This window comes from Rhinolophus sinicus, chromosome 16, assembly GCF_057876585.1.
Source record: "Rhinolophus sinicus isolate RSI-liver-muscle chromosome 16, RSI-T2T, whole genome shotgun sequence".
NCBI classification, from domain to species: Eukaryota; Metazoa; Chordata; class Mammalia; order Chiroptera; family Rhinolophidae; genus Rhinolophus; species Rhinolophus sinicus.
This window is the reverse complement of record NC_142516.1, coordinates 69,968,778-69,996,380: the sequence shown is the minus strand read 5'-3', so window position 1 is coordinate 69,996,380 and position 27,603 is coordinate 69,968,778. Positions and strand designations below refer to the sequence as shown.

Here is a 27,603-nt window from a genome sequence, read left to right as displayed (position 1 = left end):
TCACAAGTGCAGTAGAAGTAAGGTCAGGACTTGGACTTCTCATACATCCTGGGCACCCAGTGTCTTCTACATGCTACCTCCCACCTGTGAACACTACACGCCTAAGGGGAAACAGCAGCAGAGGGACTCTCCCTGTGCTTCTTGAGCATGTCTATACAGCAATCCAGGTGTCCAGAGCTTGCAAGGTTGAAAACCTCCCTAGACATGGCTGCGGGGAAATGTCTGAGAACCTTCTTGATTCTTGTGTACAAGGCCCAGAGGCACCCGTCACCATAATGGTTGGCACCAGAAGCATCCAATCCTCGGGGTGCCCCAGGGCTCTTCCCAGCAGCTGCCACAGCAAACTGTCAAAGGGAGCACGTAGAGGCTTGGGACTGTGCCAGGCCTGGCCAGCACTTGGGCGCACTCAAAAGCTCTCAGCAAACAATTAACTGTAAGTGTGTCTCCTCTGCCAGAACCCATTAGGGCAATCAATATTGGCATCTGTCTTTGCATGCTTCATAAGCTTCGTGTTCCTGGACCAGTCCTGCAGAAAGTACCTTCAAATATTCCCAAGGGATTTATAAACAGCAAGAAAGTAAGCCTCCCAACAGCTCTCACTGCAAAGAAACATAGAATAGACAAAGTATAGCTGCTTAAGCTGGTGGGGAGAGGGTGAGAGAGAGAGAGAGGGCAGGTGAGAAGAGAGCACCTCCAGCTCTCAGCCTCTCACCCCCCTCAACCTCATCACGGCTCTTAGGCACCTTGGAACACCTGCCATGTACAGTTTCAAAACCATTGCTCGGTCCTGTCCCCCCTTCTTTATTATGTTGGCTCTGTCTCACAGAGCCTAGCACAGAACCTGGCATTCTGGCAGTGCTGAATACCTTTTTAATTGAGTTGACATAAATGGGGAAAAAATAGTCACTGTTCTTTTGCATTCCGTGCTTTGCCTTTAAATACATTGTTTTAGGAATTCAGTTGAGTATATCAACCCCACGGAGGAAACTCAGCTGCAAAACACCTTCAGAAACATTCTACAGACCCTCCTTTTTCTCCCTTCTCCCCTCTTGCTCCTGCCCCTGCCCTGTGGCAGACTGTGCAGCAACAAACGCTTTTGACTTGACGCTAATTTCTAGGGCAAGATGCCTTATCTCCATGCCTTAGTGGTGTCCAGACGCTGCCCGCTTCCCATGACAAGGACTGTCTAACCCACCTATGCATCTCGCGAGACGTGATCTGGTGGCTAGGGTCTGCTGGCCGAGGACATGACCAGGCTGACCTGTCCCTCACCCACGCTCCCCTTCCTGGGTACAGGCTGGTACAATACGACCTGAAGGACCCCTCTGCGTACTGGCAGAACAGGTGGGGAGTGGGCAGTGAGGGAATGCTGTACCAGGAGGCACTTGGCAGGCCTCAGGATGCTTCTGTCTGACACGCCTATGTGCCAGGGAAATGCTGGAGGGAGGTGTTGATGGAGAGAGCATTGCTGTGGGTGTGTTCCAATCCTAACGCAGGTCGCCTCCACTCCTGTTATCTCTGCAAAAGTCAGGCTGCTGCAAAACAATGGTTTTCATGCGAGTGATTTTACTTGCCAAATGACCAGATCTTTTTTCATTAGTCCAATGAGGTGTGTGCCAGCTAGTTGTCAAGATGAATGGAACAACCCTAAATGCCATCAGAGGTCAGCTTTCGGCCCGTGTACACTCAAACCATTCATGAAGAATGATGATACCATGTTTCTATGTTTGTAGATTTTGAAAAGTTAGTGAACTTAGTCAGGACTGATCCCTTTCCACTCCTAACCAGCTCTGATTTTGGCCAAGTCACTTAATTATACTAACATTTAGTTTCACCTGTAAATTTTAAAAATGAAAAGCAAAAGACGTAATTCCTGAGATGGTGGCTTTTATAGCACAGTGTTTTGAAAATGTAAGTATTCTTATTTTGGACGCAGAGACTTAGGCATCTAGCAGTAACTTCACTCCCTGCTGAATGAGTTTCTGTTTTCTCACCTGGAAAGTGGGAACAATTATTTCTCACTTGCAGGAAAATAAAAATTTAATCAGAGAATTTCAACATTCCCCAAAGTTTCTATTACAGGTACACCTCGCTTTATTGTGTTTCATGGGTGTTGTGTTTTTTACAAACTGAAGGCAAGACCCTCCACCAGCAAAAAAAGACTCGTTTTATTGTGGCGTTCTGGAACCCAACCCACAATATCTCTGAAGTATGCGTGTATACAGAAGAGGGCTCTGTGGCCAGTTAGGGTTAGAGAACATCTGCGTTAAAAGTCAGCAGGGTTTTTTTACTGCAGAATTTCTCAGAGCCTTTGTGATGTTATACATTCTAGGAAATTTCCTGGAAAGGGCTAGAATAAACAGCATTGTATCATTTTATTTAACTCTGATACCCCCGCCCCCCCCCTTTTTTTTAAAGGAACATCTAGCCATATGAGAGCAAACTTTGGGAAATGCTAGACAATACATATAATTTTAACCTTATGCCAACGTACAGCAGTGAATAAGTGGAACCACAGCCATTTATTAGATGCCCTCTGTGTTTTGGGTAGAGCATAGTATAAATAACAAGTGAAGAATGTAATCAGCTAGTACCTGAGCAAGAACTCTATATATGTCCATATTTCCTAGACACTCTTTAAAGGTAGTGGCTTACTAAGTTTACAGAGTTGGCTCTGTCCTGATTTAAAAGGAAAATAACCTGTTCCATGGATAGGTCTCCTTCTATAACCACATCCACATATAAATAACTTACTCACCCTTCTAGACTTGACTCAACTGTTTCTCATGGAACCTTCATAAGTCTATGTTACTTGTCTACTTGACTTGCAGTCATTTGAGCCTGAGTTTGAATTCCCGAATGTCCAGTTACAATCCTGTGACCTTAGATGCATTATTTGTGTCCCGGTTTCTCCAACTACCGTGTTTCACTGAAAATAGCCAGACAATTAGCTCTGATGTGTCTTTTGGAGCAAAAATTAATATAAGACCCAGTCTTATTTTACTGTAAGATAAGAATGGGTCTTATATAATATAATATAACCGGGTCTTATATTAATTTTTGCTCCAAGAGATGCATTAGAACTAATTGTCCAGCTAGGTCTTATTTTCGGGGGGAAATAAAACTTGGACACTACCCGCCTCATAAAGATAAAAATGGGATGGAGAGATTAAATGAGAAAACTTATGAATAAAAACAAGTTCTTACGCAGCACTCCCTAGGCACCAAGCTTTGCTGTAATATGAGCACCATCAGATACCAATTTATTTCATCCTCATGAAGTCCTGTGGGTGAGGTCCTATGGTGACCATGGAGATGCCTGGAGCTTCTGTAACTTATCCAAGTGACTGTGTCAGGATGTGAACGCAGGTAGGCTGGGTGCCAGATCCATGCTGTTACCATTTCACCGTCTCGCCTTTCCTATAAAGTATCTGAATAGTGCCTGGCACATAGTAGGTGTATATTGATGAACATTTTCTTCGCCTTCTTCATCTGTCCCCTCTGTTCAAGTATTATCTGCGATTATCTTAGTATCAGTGTATTCTCTCCTCCCCCAGTACCCTCTTGCTTAATAAGATTTTGTTTAATTGTTTGTGTGTTTAACACATAAAGACCCCATAATACCAAGTCCTGAAAGTTCATGACATGGTCGTGGGGCTTTGAATAGCAATGGGGGGAGTCGGGCCCACTGGTAATTTCACATCCCTGAGGGAACTGCAGGAAGCACCCTGTTCTGCCCGCTCTGCTCTGCAGTGAATAGCACTGTGATGGGTCCACGCGTCTCTCGTGGCACACTGGAAAACCAGCTATCATCACCACAAGTTCACATTTTCCAGGTTTGTATTATGTATTGGGAGGGCAAGGTCCAGGGAATTCTCAGTCTTGCCTTTTCTCAGCCCAGGTAGGAGCCAGCGAGCTATCCGTATGAGTCAGCATGAAGGAACTCATAACGTACCTTGATTTATTAGGTGGTTTTCTCTCCCCTAAGGCATGTGAGTGAGCGTGGGGGACTTAGAGGTTGGTTGACCTTGGTCTTCTGAACAGTGCACTGAACAGTGCAGCTTCTGGGTACAAGGAGTGAGTCAAGGCAGGGGAATCACTGAGAACATGTGAATCCGCTCAATGTGTCTTGGGGGACCTGGGACTTTAGACAGAGAGGTCCTTATAGAAAGAGAATTGATTTGAATGTCTGAAGCAATGGGTATCTCCACAGGTGGGTAACTTTGAGCCCCTTAACTTGTATTACTCATCACATTTGAGAGCAGTGCAGGTGTCAACCTAATGTGAAGTGGCAGCAATAATAACAAATAATAGCAAATACAGTGCTGCACACTGTGCTAAGTTGTCAACAGACACAATGTCACTTGATCACCCATTTGACCTGTGAAAAAACAGGCTCAAAAAGATGGCATAAGATGCTCAAGGCCACATAGCTAGAATGGGGGGGAGTCCGAATTATGAACCCAGGGCTTTCTGACCCCATGGCTTCAGACTAGAGAACACCCACTCATATCAGGTATGACCACCCCTCACCAATTTCATATTACTTTTGCACAGACTTAGGAATTCTGGGGCAATGCCTGAAAGGAGAAGGACATTAGTTCCATCATAAATCAGGCAGTGCCAAGGGGGGGCCCTTGGGTGTGACACCTGAAGGTGCCATTCCACCCAGACCCCTGCTATCTGCATCTGTCTTGGTTTATATAGGCACGTGGCAGAATTCCAGGTACACTGAGGGTCCTGCCGGATCCCAGATGTGCAGAAAATGGAGGCTGCTCCTCAGTCATTTGGCAGAGACAGACGTGTAACACCAAGGACGCTAACCCTCTAGCAGTCCTCAAGTCGGCATGGGTTGGGGAGGCAGTGCCAATAGGTGATAGCCGTCTACTTCTGTGGGAAATAGAGTCTCAAAACCATCGAATGTTAGGTGTTGAAGGGACGCTAGAAATCACTTCGGCCAGGAGCTTTCAAACTTTAACTTTGTTAAGTGAAATCCTACTTAGAACTCGAATATCGACATGGAGAGATAAGTGGAAGAAAAGATCCCTGTCCCTCCTGCCAGCTTGGCAGCACCTCAGTAAAGGGTTTGAGACACACCCGTCTCAGCCAAGCCTCTTACTAGTCAGCTAAGGGCCCTGAAATCTGGAAAGGTTAATCAAGTTCCTCCAGAGTTCACCTGGTTTGTTAACCTGGTGAGAGGTTGTGAACTGGCATTCTCCAAGTGATTTCTGGTCTGAAAAGGTGATATTGACTCGGCCTCTTCCTTCCCACAGGTTAAATTGAGCTTCCTTAGGCAGCATGAAAAACGCCAGACATCTCTGACGGGTTGATCTCATTCAGACTGTTCTGGCTCTTTCCTGTTTTAACAAATTTCACAAAGGGTTAGCAAATTTGAGAGAAGGGACCATTAAATAGCAAGAATAGCTTAAGAACCCTGGGCTGGAAGCAAGAGCAAGGGTGATTTGCACTGCTTGGGGGAGGGGGCGTGGCAGTCAGAAGACGACCACCTCTGTCCCTTCCACCATTTTGCCCAGAGCAAACTTTAGAGAGACGGTTAGTTTACCGTGGAAAGTCCCCAGTGATTTCAGCACTCACAGTGGAGATCTCTTTTTCTGCACGTGGTCCTCCTAAGACTTTGAGGTCAGCCCAGAGAGAGGAAATGAGAACATATTTGGTTGAGAAAGGCTCTGTGCTAACGTCGCATGCCTGGTGGTAGCCTCCAACCACATGGTGGGTGAAAGTTTGGACCCACCTTGCACGGTACAGGGGTGACCTAGCTTTTCCCAGAAAGGTGTGGGTGGGTTCTGTTGAATTAGCATATCAGGAGTTTCACTGGGGTTAATGTTTTAACCGTTTTGTCAATAAACTCAGTGTCGTTTTGTTTGAACATTCCATGCAGCAGGAAACTATTTTTAATGAGCCAGTTTTGTTTTTAAATGAAGGAATGGCAGGAGGAACTACCTGGCTGCACCTTGTGCTGTGTTGAAAAGTTTAAATTTTAAAAACCAAATGTATTACATTTGGACCAATGAAATGTCTAGACTTTATTCCTGGAGAGCTTTGCAACGTTTCAGTTCAGGCCTAAACGTCTCTCACTGTCTTGGTACTTCCTGTACTCCGCAGTGTTTGTTATTTGGGAGATTAACTGCTGGTGGATTTTATTCAGAACCTGCCTTGGATCAGGTTCATTTGGTGCCTTCTCACTCCTGCGTGGGCTCATAGCTCGGCTCCTCTAACTCCCTGTGGTGTGACATGGGGCAGAGGACTTAGTCTTATCTGCTTGATCTGAGAAATGGGGATGACAGATCATCCGCCTGCCTTGTGAGATTGTGGGGAGAACTTAGGTAATGCACTGGTCGGTGGTCCTGGCCCAGAGTAAACACTCCACAGTTACCTGGTATTGTTGTCACTGTGAACAGCAGCACTGACACCCCACAGCTGGCCCTCTCTTTCACAAGAGTCTCTATGGTCAGAGAACCACAGACTTGAACGAAACCCCTGTGATTCCCAAAGGTTTCATTAGAATCCCAGACGGTGCTTTTAAAAATTAACTGTTCCCGAGCTGCACTTGAGACCTGGAGAATCAGAACGGGGCTGGAATCTGTCCCGTTAACAAACAACTCAAGTGATTGTAATGTGCAACCAGTGATGGAAACCCCCTTCTCTTGCCTGGATACCTTCTCCAACACTAGCAAGTGGCCTCTGTTTAAACACCTCCTTGTGTGAAGAGCTCACCACCACGTGAGGCAATGCATCCCACTTTTGGACACTTCTGGCAATATAAAATTGTCCTCACATTGACCTAAAGAAGGAAGGGACTGCCTCTAGCCATAAGGAGTCAGAATAGAATATAGGAAAGAGAACAAACTTAAGTCAGAAAGAAATGGGCTTGAATTCCCTTGCAGTGCTTATTAGATTTTGGCCCTGGGCAAGTGGCTTCCTAGTTTTCTTTCTCCCTTTCATCTTTCAAGTGATAGTCTTTCAGTATTTAACCCTATTTTTCCAGTCTTCTCCTAGCCTCCCTACATAATAAGACCTCAATTTCCCTTATCACTTTAGTCACGTGTCCAGGCTCTTCCCCGGCCCAGTCATGCAATACAAAGATACATATGGCTTCCCAGGTGAGGTTCTGGGTCACGAGAGGAATCAGGGCTGGCAAGGGCTGGGAGAGTGGACCAGAAAGCCAAAGAGGGATCCAGCAGGGTGAGAGGCGAACAGACTCTGACACCAAATCCCTAGTCCTCACTTCCCTGGTCATTCAGCTAAGCTGACCTCTAGTTCTGATGCTTCTGGGATGAAACCGTGACTGTGTCCCTTTGGACCTGGGACTGGGGGTAGATGTCATCATCTGAGCCACAGCCTTCAGGGAAGTGAGCAAAGAACTGGATGGGGGCAGGGCCATCTCTCCCCCTGTTCAGTTTGTCCAGATGCTGAGACCAGAGTTTGCTGGAGGGCAGGTGAGCAGCAATATGGACTGTGCCCCTGTTATCCACACCCAGATGCTCAGCCCTTCCCCATTACCTCAGCTGCACCCCAGGTCAGACTCAGGGTGTCCTGATACCAACAATGCCTGGTTCACACCCAACCGTGTACCTTAGGCTAGAACCAAGGACTCTTCCACCTGTTAACACGGGTCAGAAAGAGAAAAGTAAAGGTTTCGAGATCTGATTTCTAAAGATCCTTATTACCATGTGTCTCCAGAAAACTGAACCTCTCTGAGCTTCAGTTCCTTCATGTGTGAAATTGAGATAGAAGTACAATAAGTCCTCATAGTGTGGTCGATAGATTCTTGGAAACTGCATGTGGAACCCACTTTACCATAGGCTAATTGATATAAACAACAGTTAAGTTCTTACGGCATATTTCTGTGTGTCAATTAGCCTATGGTAAAATTGGTTTCCTTCTATGTTGTTTCACTTAAAGTCGCCATTTCCAAGAACCTGTCGATAACATTAAGTGAAGATTCAACTGTAATACCTACCTCATAAGATTTCAGGAAGGATGAGATGACATAGTACATACAAACAGTATATACAAAGTGATTGATATGCGCCGGCTTCTAGGGAGGAGAAGCTGCAACTGGGAGTGATTAGTCTCACCCCGCCACCGCCACCACCGCCACCGGGGAGAGCAGACGGGGAAGGCTGCAGCTGCCCATTGCCCACCTCTCCAGTCCCGCAGGCAGGACCTGGGGTTCGATGGAAAACGGGACGTCAGCACATCTGTAAAGCTGGCCAGTCCTGTTCTAAGGCAAATGTGGAATTTGAATTTTACAGAGGAAATGTGAAAGTCTTGAAGAACATGACTTCCTTTCTTAAACTTTTATAGGTCACAGTTCATTGTTGCCTTTCCGTTTCGTGAAGTTTCTTTCAGTTTAGCATAGAGAGTGTGGTCCGACCAGCTGCATGAGCCCCACCTGGGAACTTGTCAAACCTGCAGAACCTCGGACCCCACCCCAGACATGCTGAAACTCTGGGGTGCAGCCCAGCAGTGTGTGTTTTAACAAGCCCTCAGGTGCTTCTTATGGCTCCTGTTTGAGAACACTGGTCGAGGTGTTGGTGGGGTCTCCCTCCCTACTCGCCCACCTCCCACCCCTGGCAATTTTCAGGTCCAGACGATCAAGCTCCTGTCTCTAGTCGTGTATTTTCAGCACTTCCACAGTTTGAAGATAGTTCCTGGGAGAATGATTTATTGTCTCATCCTGGAAGACTCACCTGGTCGTGCCAACAGCGGGTAGACTCGACATCCAAGCCTGTACTAGGGAGGAGTCAGGGAACAAACATCCGTTTCAGGTGTTCAGACCACCAGATCAGTTGGCTTCCTCCACCTCTGAAGCTTCTTTCCTCATCTTCTGAACACTCATAATGGTATCTCTGATGGGTCACGATAATAGCAAAAATTTACCAAGCTCTGCCTATGTTGGGAAATACCTTTCATTACTTTTTTCCATTTCATCCTCATAACAACCCGATGAGGAAGGTACTATTAATGTCATCCCCTTGCCCTGCTGGTGGAACTGAGCCTCAGGGAGGCTAATTCACTCGCCCAGGATCACCTGGCCAGTAAGTGGCAGGTGAGAAACGTGACCTCAAGTCTGTCTGACACCAGGTTCTGTGACCCTCCAATAAGCCTCCCTGCTTGGTTGAGCAGGCTAAGCCTTGAGCCAGGAATATGCAAAAAGGATATTCTAGGCCAATGGTCTTTGAACTTTAGCACGGATCAGGATTATCTGGAGGGCATCTTAAAGCACAGCCCATGTGGCACTAATCCCAGAGAGTCAGGAGTGTGTGCCTCTGGGTAGGGGTCTGGGAATTCACATTTCTAATGAGTTCCCAGATACTGTTGGTGCAGCTGGTCCAGAGACCACACTGTAAAAAGCACTGAGCTAGGCCAGTGTTTCTCAGCCAGGGCTGCACACTGGAGTCCTTGGGAGAATTTTAGATTCAATTGCTGTCATGTGGGACACTGCTATTCTTTTTTTTTTTTAACGCTCCCCTGATAATTCTCATGTGTAGCCACGGTTGAGAACCACTGCTATACTCAAAGGAAGACTACTACCATGTTTCCCCGAGAATAAGACCAGGTCTTATATTAATGTTTGCTCCAAAAGACACATTAGGGCTTATGTTCAGGGGATGTCATCCTGAAAAATCATGCTAGGCCTTATTTTCCGGTTAGGGCTTATTTTCGGGGAAACACGGTAACTACTGTTTGTAGCGTTAGTTCTTGAGTCCAATGTCAGTGCTTCTCCAACTGAGGCATTCACGGCTGGGGAACTCAGTTGGATAACAACACTGCGGTATAAATGGAGAGTATTCATTTTATTTCAAGATTTAGGGAAAATATTCTCAGTGAAACAAATAAGTCTACTATGGAATAAAATACAAAATGTGCACAACTATTAATCTGTGGGATTCAACCCACTCCTAAGAATCTAAGCGAGGAAACTTGTGAGACTAATTGCCAAAGATAGGCTCAAGGAAAGTCCTCCAAATGTTATTTTTTTAATTTTCACATCTGTGTAATGGGTATATGACAGTTTATTCAAAGAATATTTAATGCCCATGATATGTTAAGTGTAAAGAGGAGGATACAAACCAAATTGTATATGATCTAATCGTAAAAAAACCCACTTATATATTAATACAATAATACAATATATATGTGCAAAGTAAAAAGACTGGAAAGTAACACGCCATGTAAAAAGCTGGAAAGTAACACCATAATAGTATCAGTGATTATTTCTGGTGGGATTATGGGTGATAATGATATTTATACTTAACAGCATTTTCTAATTGTTTAACAATATTACTTTTATGATTAGACCAAAAGAATTTAGGCAGTCACCTACTTTTATAAATATATGTTCCCAAATACCTGTCTGAAATACAAACCATAGGTTTATGAGGTTTTTCAAGAGAACTGGAAAACATTTAAAAATTGCTCATTACCATCCCAAAGTGTGCTAATGCCGTTAGCCCAGGAAATGTGAAAACCTTTGTAGGAAACTAGAAAAGGTGGTGTGTAGAGCAAGGGGACTCTTGCTCTGCAAGGTGGTCCCCCTAAAGTTCCTAGGGGCCTCTCACGATGCATGAGGTGGGGTGGGGGCGGGTCTTTTGTTCTCTCATCCAATAGAGTTAGTTAACGTAGACTAGAGTAAATGTGCCATACAGAAGGGGGTTTGGCAATGTCCTTAGGTACTTTGCAAATATGCATGTGAACTCGAGGACCACCTATGCATGTTAACAAAGAAAAGTCATAGGGGGAAAACGCCTGTGTTGCAAAACACCAAGCCCATTTGCCTTCATCACCCCCTGGAATCTGTTTGTCAATGCTCCTCCCTGTGGGTGCCTTCAGAAAACAAGCAAATGGTGCCTTCTGCACATTTGTGTCAAATAGAGCACTAGAAAGAGGACCATCCCACTACAGTGCTCAGAGAGGCTTGGAAAAAGAAGGAATCTGCAAGTATTACATACTCAGGGACAGCGTTACTAGGGTAATGGTTTTCCAACATAGCCAACAGATATTTTCTATCCAACCAAGCTTCTCCTGGTCTTATAAAACAAAACCACCTGCTTCCACAACAGCTGGGACAGATGGCCTAGTCTAGAGGAGCAGATGGCAGGCCAGTGGGCACACTTCTGGGTTGGCTTCTTCTCCCTGAAGGGCAGAAGCCCTGTCCCAAGGAAGGGCACCTAGCCAGAGTGCCTACCATTTACTGCAATCAAATTTGCAAACACATGCAACATTTTCTTTAAAGAGTTCAGGCTGGCAAAATAAATGAATGAAAGAAATGGGGCTGGCCAGGTGAGTACAGCATCTCTCATTTATAGGGAGCAGACATCCCTTAGCTGTTGCCATGAGGGAATTTCAGTCCAGTTGGGCCAGGTCTTCTGAGTTTTTCCGAGAGAAGGCAGAATTCTTGATCTTTGAATTATAGTTCCCGATTTCTAAATGTTGGCCTCATTTCAAACATACTTTGTTGTCCAAAGAAAACATACCTGCTGGCTGATGTTGGCCTACAGTCTTCAGTTTTTCACCTGTGCTTTAGAATCTCACGTCCTAGAGAGACAATTGCTTTAGTCACATGTCTCCTCACTCCGCTTCCCACCCACCTCCACCAAATTGCAAAAGACAAATTTCCTAAATTCTCTTCTCAAAAGTCACCTTAAAATTGGACCTTAAAATTGGCTGATAGCCTCACGGTAATTTATTTCATTTGAGAATTTTAAAAACTAACTACAAGCGTGCCTCTTTTTATTGCACCTCATTTTATTGCACTTCACAGGAGTTGCGTATTTAAATTTTTATTTTTTTTTCACAAACTCAAGGCAAGACCTTCCACCAGCAAAAAAGATTATGACCCGCTTTATTGCAATACTCACTTTATTAAGGTGGTCTGGAACCAAACCTGCAGTATCTCTGAGGTGTGTCTGTACTGAGAGGTACTTTCTTGAAGATGAGGTTAATTTTTAAAATAATTTTAAAGGAACTGCCTAGGTTTTGTGGGGTATTATTTGAGAAATGGATGCTTTGGAGTGGGGTGGATCTGGGGTGAAGTTCCAGCTCACCACCTTCACCTACTGTGTCATCTGAGCAAGTGACTCAACCTCTCTTGGCTTCCCATTTTCTCATCTGCAAAGTGGGGGGAACAACTCCTGCGTTTGTTGGTTTAGGATAATGAATGATATTAATGTATGTTAATATTAGGTGCAATTAGGTGCTCAGGAACTATTTCTCCTAGGAGCCAATGTAATTGAAACTTATTTGACCGTGTTGTAAAATGAGTCTCATAAAGCTTTTACACATTTAATATTAGAATTTTAAAAATCCACTTTCTTCAGAAGTCATTGCCATAAGTAGTGTTAGAGGTGAGACAGGAAGAAAGGGGAAAATAGAGAGTGAGGAATTGAACCTCATGGGTGTCTGTACCTGGAGGGAGATCCTAGGGTCAACTACATATTAGGTGACCTCATGATTTATCTCTCCAATTTAACATTTTTGTTTATTGCTGAATCTGTAGTATCTAGCACATCCCCAAATAGATAAATGTTTGTTAGTGATTTAAATTTTAATGAACAAATAAAGAGTGGAGTGTGTGGTGGGAGTTTTATGTAGCAAGGATAACTCCTGGCTTGACAGCTCTGATCAGACTGTGTTACGTATCAGAGAATGGAACCTATTAGGTATGGAACGTTGTAGGGTCACACCCACCTGCCCTCAGAAGAGCCCTGTGCTGCTTTAATATTCTCCTGTCGCCATATTGAAATTCTTAATAGTTTTTGAACAAGAGGCTCTGCAAATTATGTAGCCAGTCCTGATCAGAGAGTTTCATCAGTAAACATAGAAATGACGGTGCATAAACCAAAGAGTACAGACTCATGGCCCCTGGACCTGATCAAATATTTTTGTCCCACAGAGTGGCTATTTTTAATGTAAATAAACTTTCTATTTAGAATAGTTTGAGATTTACTCAAAAGCTGAAAAGATAACACAGAGAGTTCCCATATTTCCCTCACCAAGTTTCCCATGTTGGTGATATCGTACATTGCATTTACATTTACATTTGTAATACATTTGTCATAACTGAGGAACTAACATCAGTACGTTACTACTAACTGAACTCCACACAGTATTCAAATGTTACCAGATTTTCCCTAATGCCCTTTTTCTGTTCCGGGATTCCATCCAGGATACCACAGTACATTTACTCATCATTATCTCCTTAGCCTCCTCTGGGCTATGGTGTTTTCTCAAACTTTCTTTGTTTTTTGATGACTTTGACAATTTTGAGGAGTACTTGTCCGATATTTTGTAGGATGTCCCTCAATTTGGATTTGTCTGTTTTTCTCATGGTTTGAATAGGAGGAAGACCACAGAAATGAAATAACATTTGCATCCCTTTATATCAAAGGCATATGCCATGAGCAGGACTTAACATTGATGTTCTTAACCCATAAATTTATTCTTCCTACCTCCCTTTCCATGCTGTATGCTTTGCAAGCAAGTCAGCTATCATACCCCACGGTCACGGGTGCAGAAGGGAGCTCCACCTTGTTCAGGGGAAAATATCCACATAAGTAATTTGGAATTTTACTGCATAGAAGATTTGTCTATTCTCCTTTTATTTATTCCATCACTTATTTATATCAGTCTGAATTCATGGATGTTTATTTGGGTTATGATTTGGGTTATAATCCCTAACTACTCCTTTTAGTTTATGGCTCAGATTCCAGTTTTGGCCATTCAGGAGCTCTTTCAGGTTGGTTCCAGCGTCCCTTGGGCAGACCACCAACATTGTGTTTTTAGTGAGGACTTCCTTTCTTTCTGGCACTGCTAAGTGTTCCGTGCCATCTTGTGTATTTCCTGCCCCAGCCCTAGATCAGCCATTTCTCCAAGGAGTCCTGATTCCTTTTATTGAAGAATAGTATTAGAAGCTAAGATCTGGGTGTTGCATGTATGTGCTCATTGCTACCAGAGTGTTTTGTGTTTTTCTAAATTTTTTTTTTTAATTTTTAACTTTTGTAATGTAAATTTTAAAAACTAAGTTGTCATCATACGGAGAGTCAATGTTTCCAGGCTGAGTTAACTGTGTATAAAAATAAATAGTGTTGATAAAACATTTAAAACATTTTTCTTAATATTTTTGAGTTACCTATATTTAACTATGAAGAGATTTCAGATTAGAATCTAGACTTCTGGACTCTCTTGGAAGACCAGAAGGTCTGGCAATCCTGAAACCATATTCCTGCTCAAAAAAGCAAAGGCTGAGGGGCTCTCTTCCTTTCCTGCATAAAGCACTCACCAGGTTGTCACAATCCACACCACTCCCTATTGTATTATGCCTGGCTTACTCTACTCTGTTATGTTCCTTTCTGCCCCTCAAAGGCATTCGAATATGTGATTCCTGATTCAGACCATATTCAAGTAGGTAATTTACAGATACAGTGGTCCCCCCTTATTGGTGGTTTCTGTTTCCGCAGTTTCAGTTACCTGCATTCAACTGAGGTATGAAAATATTCAATGGAAAATCCCAGAAATAAACAATTCATAAGTATTAAATTGTGCACCGTTCTGAGTGGCGTGATGAAATCTCATGTCCGTTCTGTCTGCCTGGGACATGGATCATCCTTTCGTCCAGCAAATTCACGCTGTAGATGCTCCCACCAGTTAGTCACTTAGTAGCCATCTCACTGATCAGATCAGTTGTCAGAGAGAGAGAGAGAGAGAGAGAGAGAGAGAGAGAGAGAGAGAGAGATCACATTTACATAACTTTTATTACAGTATATTCTAATTGTTCTATTTTATTATTGTTGTTGTTAATCTCTTACTGTGCATTGTTTATAAATTAAATTTTATCATAGGTGTGTATGTATAGGAAAAAACATAATATATGTAGGGTGCAGTAATATCCACAGTTTCAGTAATATCCACAGTTTCAGGCATCCACTAGGAGTCTTGAAACATATCCTAGTGGATAAGGGGGGGGCTACTTTACACAGCTAAGTCTGAGAACTTAGCTGTACTTTGACCCAGAAGTGAGCCAGCGAAGGATCTTAGCTCTGGAGGGCTGGAGTATTCTGTGCATGTCAGGAGAATCCAGAGGTGATGATGGAGTGACACATGTATGAAACCATAAAGGGTCTTGCCTGCCATGTTAAATAGCTCTGGTTTTACCTTGAACCAGTAGAAAGCTGCTTTAGAGTTTTATGCAAGACAGATAATCCTGGTTAGATTTGCATATTAGGAAGATTCTCCACCTGCCAGGTGGAGATTGGAGACATCCAAGAGTAGAGAAAGGGCTCAGCTGAGGGGGAGCTGCAGCAAACCAGGTAGGCGGTGATGGTAGCTTGAACAAGGGAAACAGCAGTGGGGTTGGAGAGAAGTTTATAGATTAGACACGACTCAGACAAGGCTTGGTATTAATTGCCCTTCAGATAATGGAAGAGGGATTCTGCTGGTGAATAAAGAAAAGTTCTATTTGTGAAGATTAATACGAATATATCATCTATAACAAGGAGGTGAGTCATTTTCAAATCCTGAACTGGGGTTTATGATCAAAGTACTGGTTCTTCTGCCTAACTTTCCAGTAATGAAGTTCGCCAGCATCATGTTCTCAGCTCACTCCATCTCATTTGCCCATTTGATTTTCAGCAACCTTGGCAAGTATGAATTAGCTAGAGTTTGTTTATATGGCTTTTATTGTTAATCCATAGTGAATGAATACCTTTCTCCGGTTTTCTTGGGTATTTCTTGATCAACTTCCCACTCTGTGCTGTGACAGCAGAGGGTAAAAGCAGATGTCCTGGAGACAGGGATGCAGATAAGGAACAGCCTCAGGTAGCAGAAAAGTGGCACTGGGGAAGAAGAGGGAAGTGCGACAAGCAGGCAGACTGTATTTACAGTCACTCATTTGGGAAGCTGAAACAGTACTTCCTCTGCCCAGCAAATGGCAGGTCTGAAAGAATTAACAATCTGTTTAGAACATATCATTACATACTAGTCTATTTTCCTTTCTTTGGTGCAACCACTGTGATAATAGGTTGGAGGGTGACGCAGGGGGCACTAGGGAAGGGCAGAGGGAGTTAGAGAATAGAGTAGTAGCCAGTTTATTTCTAACCATTTGCAGCTGTCAGTTTGTTTGGGATTTTTTTTTTGTTTGGTTTTTTTGGGTTGTTTTTTTTTGTTTGTTTTGTTTTAGGCAAAGGAACAAAGTCTTGCTACACAGGATTGTTTTTCTTGGCATGATGAACAGACACTTTCTTGAGCGCTCTGAGGTAACAAAAAACATCTGCTTAGAGGAATCAGCAAGAGCTTGAAGCTTCTTTAGATAAACATATACACATTTTGCAGGAGGCGGGAGAATGTGGATGAAACAGGCAGGACAGTAACTAAGAGGAGGAGGATGTGTATTTTTAAGAAACAGATATGTGTCATTAGTTGTTTTTTTCTCCTTGTGATCCAGTTGCATTTTGTTTTGCAAGTATTTTGGAAATGGTATGTTCTCAGCCACGCTGCCAGAAGAGGTCTGTTTTCTTTTCCCACGTGGGTGGGATGTTGTTTTTATTCATGAGTTTTTGAGGATGAGTGATTTTTGTGACTTGTAGAAGGATTTTCACACGTGCGATCCTATTTCTGGACTCCAAAGACCAAAGGGACAGCACAAATGCTATCTAACATGAGTAACAGCTTTAAGGAGCTATGTGGGCATTTCTGGTTGTTGTAACTGACATGCCATCAGGGGACCCCAAAGGATTGGCCAGGGCCTTAGGTTTCATCTGTGTCATGTGGAAATTTCTTGGGCAGCTCACAGGATGTTCCCGTATATCACACTGGCTCCAAATCTACTCTCCAGGGAAGAGTTTGCCCTTTGGAGAAAAGGCAGCTTGGCCTGCCCTGTTTCATTTACCCCCCATCCCCACCCTTGGCTCTGAGGAAGAGCTACTTTTAGAATAATAGTAACATTGGCTGCCTGTTACTGAAGACCTTCTGACTGCCTGCTGGCACTGTGTTTCCTGTTTAATCCTCACAGTGTCCCAAAAAACTGGATAGCATTATTCCCATTTCTCAGATCAGGAAACTGAGCCTTTTACAAGTGAGCAAACTTCCTCAAGGACAGGTGGCATGGAAGTTCCACAGCTGGAATGAGAACCCAAGTATGTCTGGCTCCAAAGCCAGATGCTTAACGACTGTCTTCAACCCCGATGGCACATATGTTTGGGGAAGGAATCAAAGCACCTTTTTCCACCTTATAACAAATTTTAACAAATTTTTCTGTCTTTTAACAAATTTTGTTTCCCCAATTGGAATGGAGTGAGATGAAAGGAGCTATGAGCGCCCTGTCAGGTTCCCTGGAAGAATGGAAAGAACAAAGTCTCTGGAATTAGACAGACTTGAATTCAGATCCCTTTCCACCACAAAGCACGGTAACCCTGTAAATCCCGGTCCACTCAGCCCCTTCAACTTTCTGAGCTCTGACTTCAGGGTAAGTAGATGGCATAAGAGCTCAACAATCGTCCAGCCATCCGCAAGTATTTGTTACACACCCACCCTGCTGCAGCCTCCATGCTAAGCACTAAGGCTCCATCTGTGAGAAACCTGGATGGACCGACGCCCTGCCTTCCGGGAATGTCTAGTCCTGAGGGAGTGGCAGACTTCAGTTCCACAGATAAGGGTAGAGGTACCATCTGGGATCTGTGCTCACGAACATTTCGGGAGCAGATAGCAGACACCAGAGAAACTGAGTCTGGGGACAAGGGGAGCCTTTGAGCTGAGCTCTTAAGGACAAGGAGGCATTAACTAGGTAAATGACGGGGTCAAGTAAATGCTAGCTGCTCGTGGAACGTGGGGTGTTTGAGGGCAATTCTTTGGTGTTCCTGCAGACAACCTTTTAGCCCTCACTCTCCACATCTCCACAGCCAGGTTCAGCCCAGCACGATCACAGACCAAAGTCTCATCCCCAAGCATGGGGCTTTCTCTTCAAAAGATAAGAGAGAAAACAAGGAAAACAGAATGAGCACCAGCTACCTCAGAAACTGCCACCTCGGTCTTGTTTGACTTGGGACCTTAGTGTCCTATCTGTGGCCCTCTCAGCAAAGCATTTCTGCATTCTCTGAGGGGCTGTCCCTTTGCAGCCTCCCTGACAGGATAAAAGAAAACATACAAGCCATTTAGATGACTTACTTTCTTTCAGGGGTGCCCCAAAAGGAAGGATTGAATGGGGCATCTGAGGGATTCAGGGAAGGGAGGGGAGAGGGGAGAAAGAGGAAGAAGGAAAATGGATTGAAGCTCAGAAATTACTGGAATTTTTATTAAGTTTTGTTTGGGAGAAAGGAGATTTACTAAGTCAGAGATGAAAGGCAAATCGGCGTGGGGCCCCGGAAAAATTATTGTATTCCATGCTCGATTTAGCTCTCCCACTGAACATGGCTTGCAGATCAGAAAGCTGTGGTTAGAAACATTCATAAACTCTGCGGGCTGTCAGATGCTGGTTCCCGGCTGAGCATCAAATCTTCCCTGAGCAGCAGAGAGACAGCTGTGGGGCTGCCTGGTCTGGCCTTCAAGACAGGCTCCAGGCCGTGCAGATTCACCTCACCTGCCAGCTTCTCCGCAACTGTCTGTTCTGCCTCTTTCTTGGCCTGGTCACCCAGCAAATTCTAGGCCAGCCTGGAGTCCCATTGTGGAGGAAATTCTTGCCGGAACTGCATTGACTGATTGGTTTGGGATTCTGACTTCCGCCCAGGCATCTTGCCTCATCTCACTCTGGAATCTGAGCTCAGTCTATGAGGTTCACTAACTCCATTTCAGTACTGACCCATTTGCGGAGACCAAGCCCCACCACATGACCCACGGCCATCCAAGTGCAAGGTTATCTTTGATGTCTGTTACCTAGATGTCTATCACCTCTTTGGGCAGCATGCATCTGAACACATCATTCTCATTTTTAGCCAACTTTTGGAGTATGAACTTTCCTTGCTTGAATCTGAGAGTCGTAGGGCTGTGGCTCAGGGTGGGACAAAAGGAGGTGCTCTGAGATCAGTCCCTGCCTGTACATCGCTCAGAGACCTTCTGATCAAAGGTTGTTATCTGTATCATCAGTACATATCTGTCTGGGATTATTTTTGGATGGTTTGTCTGCGTTATTATATGACTTGTCAAAGTTTAACTCCAAATCCTTTAAACATGCAATCTATTAAGTTAAGACCGCTGGTTAATATGGTCTGGCATTAACTTTCTAATTGAGTACAGTGACTGAAAATTAACTATCACCATTGGAAAAACGACATTGAAAAGCAAAGAAGGGGGATTTTAACGATAAAAAGAGAAGCGTTTCAGATTCTTTCTTCCCACACCCCAAGCTAGATCAAAATGTTCTTATCACAGAGCTCTCCTCCCCTCTCCCCAAAAGCAGTGTGCAGTGTTCCCTGCCAGGACCCTATCAAGACTCTGGCAAAAAGCTATCAGTTCTGCTATAGCCTTTTTTCCTCCCCCAAATAAGAGATGATGGATTTACATCTTGACTAAATAAGATCACCGCTCTTGTGATTCAATTTTGATTGATGAGTATTCCCTACCAAGCCCTGTGCCAGGTGCTTTTAAAGGTAGAATCAAAGTATAAACAGCCCCTTTGTTCAGGGAACTTAAAGTAATACAAGACATAAGTATGAGAAACTGGTAGAAAACAATACAAGGCAGAATGTAACTCAGGGCTTACCTGAGTACCTGCCACTTTAAGTTCTTTGCAAGCTCAGAGGTTAGGTACTAATACGAGGACTGCCCTCCTGAGTATAAAATACAGGAGGAATTTAATTCCAAATACATTACAAAGAGCACTTGGTCATTGGGGTACTAAAACTAACAGTTCACAAGGGGTGGTTACTATCTGCAAGGTGTTAGCAAAGCCTTTTATATGTGTGTACTTAATCCTCACCACCTCCTGAGTCACAGATAACATGAACATCCATTTCCTTCCAGATGGGGGAAACTGAGGTTTAGAGACATTAAGCCATTTGCATGTGGCTTCATTGTTCATAGGTAGTAGAGCCAAAATTGAAACCTGAGAAGTCTGATTACAGATTCTGTGTTTGAAACTGGTAAATATTATGGGGGAAAGGAGGTCCCGGAGTTAAACAGGACTTTTTGCTACAGAAATTCTCAGGTCCTTTACTATGCTTGGGTATGTTGTAAACCTCTATGAAAGCAGCATTGTTGCAAATGTATTTGACCTCAGGACCTGCATTTTTTAAGCCAAGGATCTCCCAGGATTAATGATTTTTTTAAAAACATACCCTGGGAAACATTAAAGTGGAGAGTCCACAGTATCTTATGTACTTGAGAGAAGCAGAAGAGACAGAAGGTGGGGTTGCACATTGTCCCGAAGTGGGCCACTGGTGCCATGTGTACCAACAGACTGCCCTTTGCCCAGGCCCCGCCAGTACCAGCCCCTCAGGTTCAGCCTGCCATGGTAACTGGCCCAGTCAGTGTCCATTCAAGACGATCCACTTGCCTTTCCTTCTTCCTACTGCTAGACTGTATTCATTCAAAACAAACAAACAAACGCATTGCTTGAGCTTCTTCCATAAGCCACATACTGATGTAAGTGCAGCCAAAGGATGGCCATCTCAGCAGTGAGGTTCCCTGCCACCACGGAGTCTGTAGTAATGCCTGAGTTTTAGAGCCAAATCTCGGCTCCACCTTCTTTTACTGTGGGGCCAAGGGCTAATACTTTATCTGAGCTAAACCTCAGTTGCATATTCTTTTTTAAACTGAAATAATAATGCCACTGCACACGGTGTCACTGGGACTAAATGACATCGTACATGGACATACCAGGCTTCACTCAGGGCTCACACTTCTGTGGCTATTTAATGGGCATTGGATGCTTTTTAGTGGCACCATAAAGACAAAAACCCCTCATGTCAATCAATTTTCATGATCTGGCTGCTCTGGATCCTGTCAGGAAAGGGAGTGGGTCCGTAGGGCTGACTTTTTTTTTTTTTTTTTTAATATTTGTCAGCTTTTTTTAAAAAATCTTTTATTTTATTTATTTTTTTTTGGGGGGGGGAAGGGGAACAGGACTTTATTGGGGAACAGTGTGTACTTCCAGGACTTTTTTCCAAGTCAAGTTGTCCTTTCAGTCTTAGTTGTGGAGGGCGCAGCTCAGCTCCAGGTCCAGTTGCCATTGCTAGTTGCAGGGGGCACAGCCCACCATCCCTTGCGGGAGTCGAACCAGCAACCTTGTGGTTGAGAGGATACGCTCCAAACAACTGAGCCATCCGGGAGCTCAGTGGCAGCTCAGCTCAAAGTGCCATGTTCAATCTTAGTTGCAAGGGGCGCTGCCCACCATCCCTTGCGGGACTCGAGGAATCGAACTAGCAACCCTGTGGTTGAGAGCCCACTCTCCAACCAACTGAGCCATCCGGGAGCTCAGTGGCAGCTCAGCTCAAGGTGCCATGTTCAATCTTTAGTTGCAGGGGGCGCTGCCCACCACCCCTTGCAGGAGTCAAGGAATCGAACTGGCAACCACCACCTGAGCCATCGGGTCAGCCCTTGCAGGGCTGACTCTTGTTCTGTCTTGCTGCCGTGAGGCCAGTTACACAGGGTGAGAGTTCCAGAGTCTACCAAAAGGGGGAGGGGGAACATCCAGTTCTCTTCATCTAGAGGGGTAATCTCTTCAACTTCCCATCTTCTGAAGAAAGTTTATTGAAAACACATATGCACACGCATATGTGTACACATGCCTACACACAAAACTGAATACCCAGAAGGCAGAAGAGAAAGTAAGAAGAGGGTTAAGATAGTACACAAACTATGTAATTGGCCCCTACACCATCGATAATATTGAATGTGTTACCCAAATGTCATGTAGCTTTCTTATTCTTAACCCCATGCTCTGTGTGCTGGGATTTTACCTCTGGCTTAGCAGAGAATGCTGGACTCCCTCAGACTGCCAGTATAGGAGTTCTCAGCTTCCAGAACTGACCTGGGGTGACTAGGGTACATGCTGAGCATGTCCCAACTTGAACCATTTGCAATGTTCACTTTTGAAGAATGAACTACATATGAGGGAGGGAATGGTGGAAAATCAGGCCCAACTTAGCAGCCAGAGCCAAGAGATTCTGAGCCCAAGGTCCTATCTATTCGAGGAGGGAAATAACAAAAGTATAGCCTGGTACCAAAGTTCCCACTAAGTGCCAGGCACAGTACAGATACTATTATAATAATACTTTAGAGTAAATGTTTTTCTCGATTTTATAATGAAGTAGAGTGACGAAGTAGTTTGCCTAGACAGCTAGTGGCTAGGATTTTACACTAGGTCTTCCAGACTCCAAAACCAGCTCCTCTCATCTACTCTAAATAGACTTCCCAGCTCTAGCCCAAAGGGGAGGGGCAAGAGCAAACCAAGGTCATGGCCAAAGCAAGGCCAAAGACCAGGTATGGAGAGGAGGACAGAGCCAAGAGCTCAAAGCTGATCCGAGGTAGGGACGCGAGTCTGTTTCCTCATCTGTGAAATGGAAACAATAATAGTGTCTGTCTTCAAGGGTTGTTTAAGGACTCAGTCAGCTAATCCATGTAAAGCACTTGGCACAGTGCTGAGAACATACTAAGTGCTCAGTAAATGTTAGCTTTTACTTTTAGCCCCAGGCCCATGGTCATAAGGCGTGGACAGAGAAAACACATTTCTCCTTAAAGGCAGCAGTGTATTAGCTGACTTCTATCACCTCGGATCTGTGGCTCCTCAGGGTGTGGACTTTTTCAATCTTCTCTCCCTTTTCTTTTTTAAAATTATATTTCTGTGTCACTGAAGAATAACCTTTAGATGCCTCACTGTGCTTAGCTATCGAGCTGGGCCTCTATCCTTGGCAGAGAGAGAGTCGCACTCCAAACACAACCACATCTTTTGGACTTTAGAGTCAGGCTGACTTGGTCCAAATCCCAGCCCTGCCACTGTTTAGCTAAGTGGCCTGGAGCAAGTAAATCCTTACTTCAGAGCCTCAGTGCTTTGCATCTGTGACATAGGAATACGAAAGCATACTTCACAGATAGGTAACATATGTCAAGCCGCTGGCACTTACAGGAATCCCCTTCTGACGGGAACACACTTGTCTGAGAGGGGATTCCATCACCTCTGGTACTCGAGCTTCTAAGACTCCAGACCATCTTCCAGCCTGGCAGCAGGGGTTTTCACTGCCCTCCCCGCCAACCCCCCCCCACCCCCTTCAGCAGAGGAAACAGCCCCTAAGTTCTTTGAAGGGCTGCCCTCCACCTTCTCCCAGCTTTACCTTCCCCCTCCCCCTAAATCCCAGCATCTGTTGCCCAGACAGTCAGCTGCCAAGCTATGCCCGAGTCTCTTTTCTCCCTGGGTTCATTTGATATGCTGCCACTTTGTTTTTAAAGAAAAGCCGGTATCATTGCCGGGCGCTGGGGTGGCAGGTCCTGCCTCTGCCAACTGCCAGCCATGTACTGTCTCTCTCATCTGGCCCTGGGACTCCCAGGTGTTCCCATTACAGTGTCTCTTACCACACAGCTGCCACTGGGACCTTGTGGAGGCACAGACAGCAAAACTCCAGACTTTCTGGGACCAGCGGCTTGCCCTGAACACGGCTCTACAATTCTGTTGAAAGGCCGGTGGTCATGTCTACCTTTCTTGATAAGGGTGGTTATTTTCCTTATAAAAACAGCTAGATGCTCCAGACCTTACCTTGCAGACAGAAGGGTGGGTCATACCCATTTAGTGAGCTCTTACTTTGTTTTAGGCACTATAGGAGGATTTTGCTCATGTTCACACTCTCCTAGCCATGCAAGGAAGACCTTATCATGACACGTCTTTTATAGACGAGAAACCAAAATGCACAGGTACTACTTCTAACTCCTCACAACCATTGGTATTTTTATCTGCATCCTACAGATGGAAAAACTGAAACTCAGAGAAGTTAAATAATTTGCCCTTGGTCATACAGCCAGAAAAGGAGCAGAGTCGGAATTTAAAGTCTGTTTAATTTAGGAATCCATAACATGTCACCACTTAAGGACAGTTTAAATAACAAGAGCTGAAGCAGTGTCTGAGAGGGAGAAAGGAAGTAGGCGTGTGATGCTGTTATTTGCTGCTCGACCAAACTGGGAGTAGCGGTGGTCAGATGGGAAATCTGGGTGTCTCGTTGACCACTCACCCTGCCTGTATTATGAAAAATGAGCCCCCAGCTCTTATCTTCCTCCACTTGACCCAGTAATGAGCCTGATGCGAACCGTCCATGACATCTGTTGCCCTTATCCACCTCAGAAACAGTGTATCTCAGGAGAAATTTGGATCAGAATTTGCATACCGGTAACCTGCAGGCTGAATCTAACCTAGAAAGATGTTTCGTTTTGACCCGTGGTATTTTTGAAAACTTCAGACTAATTGCTAACGTTTAAAGAAATGCAGCAAATTCACAGAACTCCAGATTTCTAAATTATCTCGAAACATCAAACGTTCTCACAGCCCTTGGCCTCCATTCCCTTATGGCCACCGTTGGCTGGCGTTGTGCAGTGGCTGCTGCCTTCGACCAGAAGGGACATTTCAAGCTGTCACAGTCCCCACCACTCCCTGTTACTCTGGGACAGTGGGTGCCAGTCTCCATGTAGCATCACCCTCCTCCTACCAGTTTTCTTAGATAAGAAGTAGGAGGAGAGTGAACTTTCTTGTCCTCTGTAAAGTGGGGAACTAATTAAAAGGCAAGAAGGCAAAGAGCATGTTTCTATTTAAACATAAATATTTCTGCATGTCCATCTGCACCAAAAAATACATACATAACCAAAGAAACAAACCTGGCCCTCCTCCCTCGTTTTGGGGGTCTCTTCCTGGTTGTTGTTGGCATTTGAATTTCACACTGTTTGAGCCACTTTTCCAGGCAGTGGCAGACGCAGCTGCCCAGCGTGAGCGCGGCATCCGAGGCTGGCCTGGGAGCCCAGGGCCGGCACCAGCCTCCTGCGTGTGCCCTGCTGAAGCTGTCTCATCACGGTTTTGTTCTTTGTTTCTTTTGCCTTCTCTAGGTGTTCCCTTCCCAAAGAACTTCCTTCAGATCTGCAAGAAGATCCTGTGCCGCCTCTTCCGGGTCTTTGTCCACGTATACATCCACCATTTCGACCGGGTGATCGTGATGGGTGCAGAGGCCCACGTCAACACCTGCTACAAACACTTCTATTACTTCGTCACAGAGATGAACCTCATAGACCGCAAGGAGCTGGAGCCCTTGGTAAGTGTCACCGTGCGGTGATGGCACCCAGGACACCCCGAGGAGCTCATCAGCCATTTGTCACAGCACACTTTGAGGCCCATGCATAAATGCTCACTAATGGCTAGTTGCTAGCCAAAGGATTGCAGAATCAGACGGCCTTAGAGGTCACTTAAAGATTAGGAGATGCCAAGATGTCCTCAGCTACAAATAAGAGTCTTAAATTTCTCTCCGAGAGTTAGCAAGATGTAATGGGGTTGTAATTGTTTGGCCAAAGGGATTAGCTTTAATTCTCAGTGCCCACACCAGTCACCTACTTATTTAATCCTTTAAATGGACATCTTTGATCTCTTCTGTCATCTCTTACACTGTTAGCGGAAAGACGATCAGAAACATTTCTTCAGTCAGTAAATAAATATTTAGCACCTACTGTGTGACAGCTGCTAGGCAGGCAAGGTCAAATACAACTGCTTTTGAGTAGCTTTCCCTCCAGAAATAAAGACAGAAGTAAGCCTTGCTCTGCATACTCAATCTCCTGTGACACCATTTTAATAGAATATATTAGAATCCAGAACATTTGATGTAAAACTTTACTATTATCGTTTAGGTGAATAGGGACTATATTCATTTTCTTCATAAATTATTTTTACAATTGAACTCAATCTCTGCATTTAGAAGTCAAAGACCCTGAAAAACCCCATCATCTTTTGTCATATGTGGTATCTTAATGGGATGCCCCGTCACAGCTATTTCTAATTAGATCTATTGAGTACTTTCTTAGCCAATATAGTACAGTGCTTTATAGTAAAATCATGCTTTTCTCTTGAAACAGTTCAAGTAGCAGTTTTGCTACATGTGACTGACAGAGCAACTAAATTTCATTCGAGTCCATCTGAATAATGTCCAGAATGCAGGGGCCAGGCTGTCATCTTTTGCTACCCTATCTTTCTGTCTCTTTATGTACATGTCTTTCAAATACAGGTTTTATTATTATTTGTGTATGGTGCGGCCAACAGATCAGGAGATGATTGCCATGGAAAAGATACTTTGTAATACAGATCCCAAGAAAAGGGGTACACCATGTCACAGGGCCACACAGGGCAGCAGCCGGGTTGGGCAGAGGCCGAGGGAACAGGGAAAATGTGGACAAGAGCCTTTATTGTGGTTTCCCTGGGAAGGAATGGGCGAGGCAGGCAAGCGGGTTTAAGACTGACTAATTTGAATAACTTCAGTGGGCTCTGGGGCCGAGGGGCTGCCCAGGCTGTCTGGTATCTGGCCGTGGGGTGAGTAGGGCAGAGGAATGGTGGCCCCAACTGTGAGAGCCAATAGAGGAGAAGGGGTGTGGGCTCTGGATTTGCTGGTTTGTATTGGTTGGTGACTAAACAGCTTGCGAGTGAGTTGTTCGTTATCTCTAGAAATTGACTAGCCCTGGAAGAGCATCCCTCCAGAGTCAGCAAGGCCTCAGAGATGAAAGAACCAAAATCCAAAAAAATAAAAGACACGTTTAATATAGTACAGGATCTGTGTTTGGCAAAATGTTGGTGAATTTTACGTATCACCTTTAGCGTTTCTGATCTTGAACTCTGTTCTTGTGCTCTGAGAGTACCTGGCAAAAAAATTCTTCTTTGCACCACTCAAGAGTTCTGGAATAAAGCAAGACTTTCTGGGTACCACTGGGATATACATCGTTGCCTAGAGAAGAGCTGATTTTCTTCATTTTCTTTCACGACAGCTTTCTGAAAGCTTTTGGGGACAGAAACTGAATTGTCTCTGAGTTTGGTTGGACAGCTAGTGTGGAAAGAAACTGAAATGCTGTACCCCATGATTGAGTTTTGCTAGTTTGTCCTGTATACCAGCCTCAAGGCTGTTGTGGGGGAATAGCCACTTGAAGAAAAGGTTGTGCAAACACCTCAAGAGAGTTAAAATACTGGAAAGAGTGATAAAGCGGATTTCAGAAAATATCAAGGACAAAGGGAAGAGTGGCTAGGGGCCATGTGAATGAAGAGAGGAAAGACCACTGTGATCTCATAGAGCACATGGTTCTGCTTCTGGGAGGTTAGTTCCGTTCTCTTCCATTGACATGTTCAGGTGGAAGGGAAACACCTTCCCCAAAGGTCGACCAGAAGGCAGAGGCTCTCCTAAGCACGCATAGTTTTGGTTTCGCTGACCTAAAGAAGCAGAAACATCAGATGGATAGATCTGGAAGCCAGTTTCTTCTTAACATACAAACACATAAAGGCCATTGTAGGACTAAGCTGGGTGTAAGTCAGCACGCAGAGAAAGCCTTTCTTTGTCATAAGACAACTGTTATTTTCTGAAGAAGGGCCACAGGGATTCTAACACCTGGCAGTGCCAGGAGCTGACTGGCATCTCAGAGTCACAGGCAGGA

The 27,603-nt window shown here is 44.5% G+C and overlaps 1 protein-coding gene across 2 annotated transcripts in view; it reads left to right on the top strand.

The window, feature by feature from the left end:
- Window positions 1-27,603, top strand: part of MOB3B (MOB kinase activator 3B) — a 184,002-nt gene that overhangs the window by 121,832 nt on the left and 34,567 nt on the right. For both annotated transcript variants that reach the window (XM_019736287.3, XM_019736285.3), the window contains exon 3: window positions 25,033-25,235. In XM_019736287.3, the coding sequence (XP_019591846.1) occupies window positions 25,033-25,235 (203 nt within the window). The remainder of the gene's footprint in view (window positions 1-25,032; window positions 25,236-27,603) is intronic.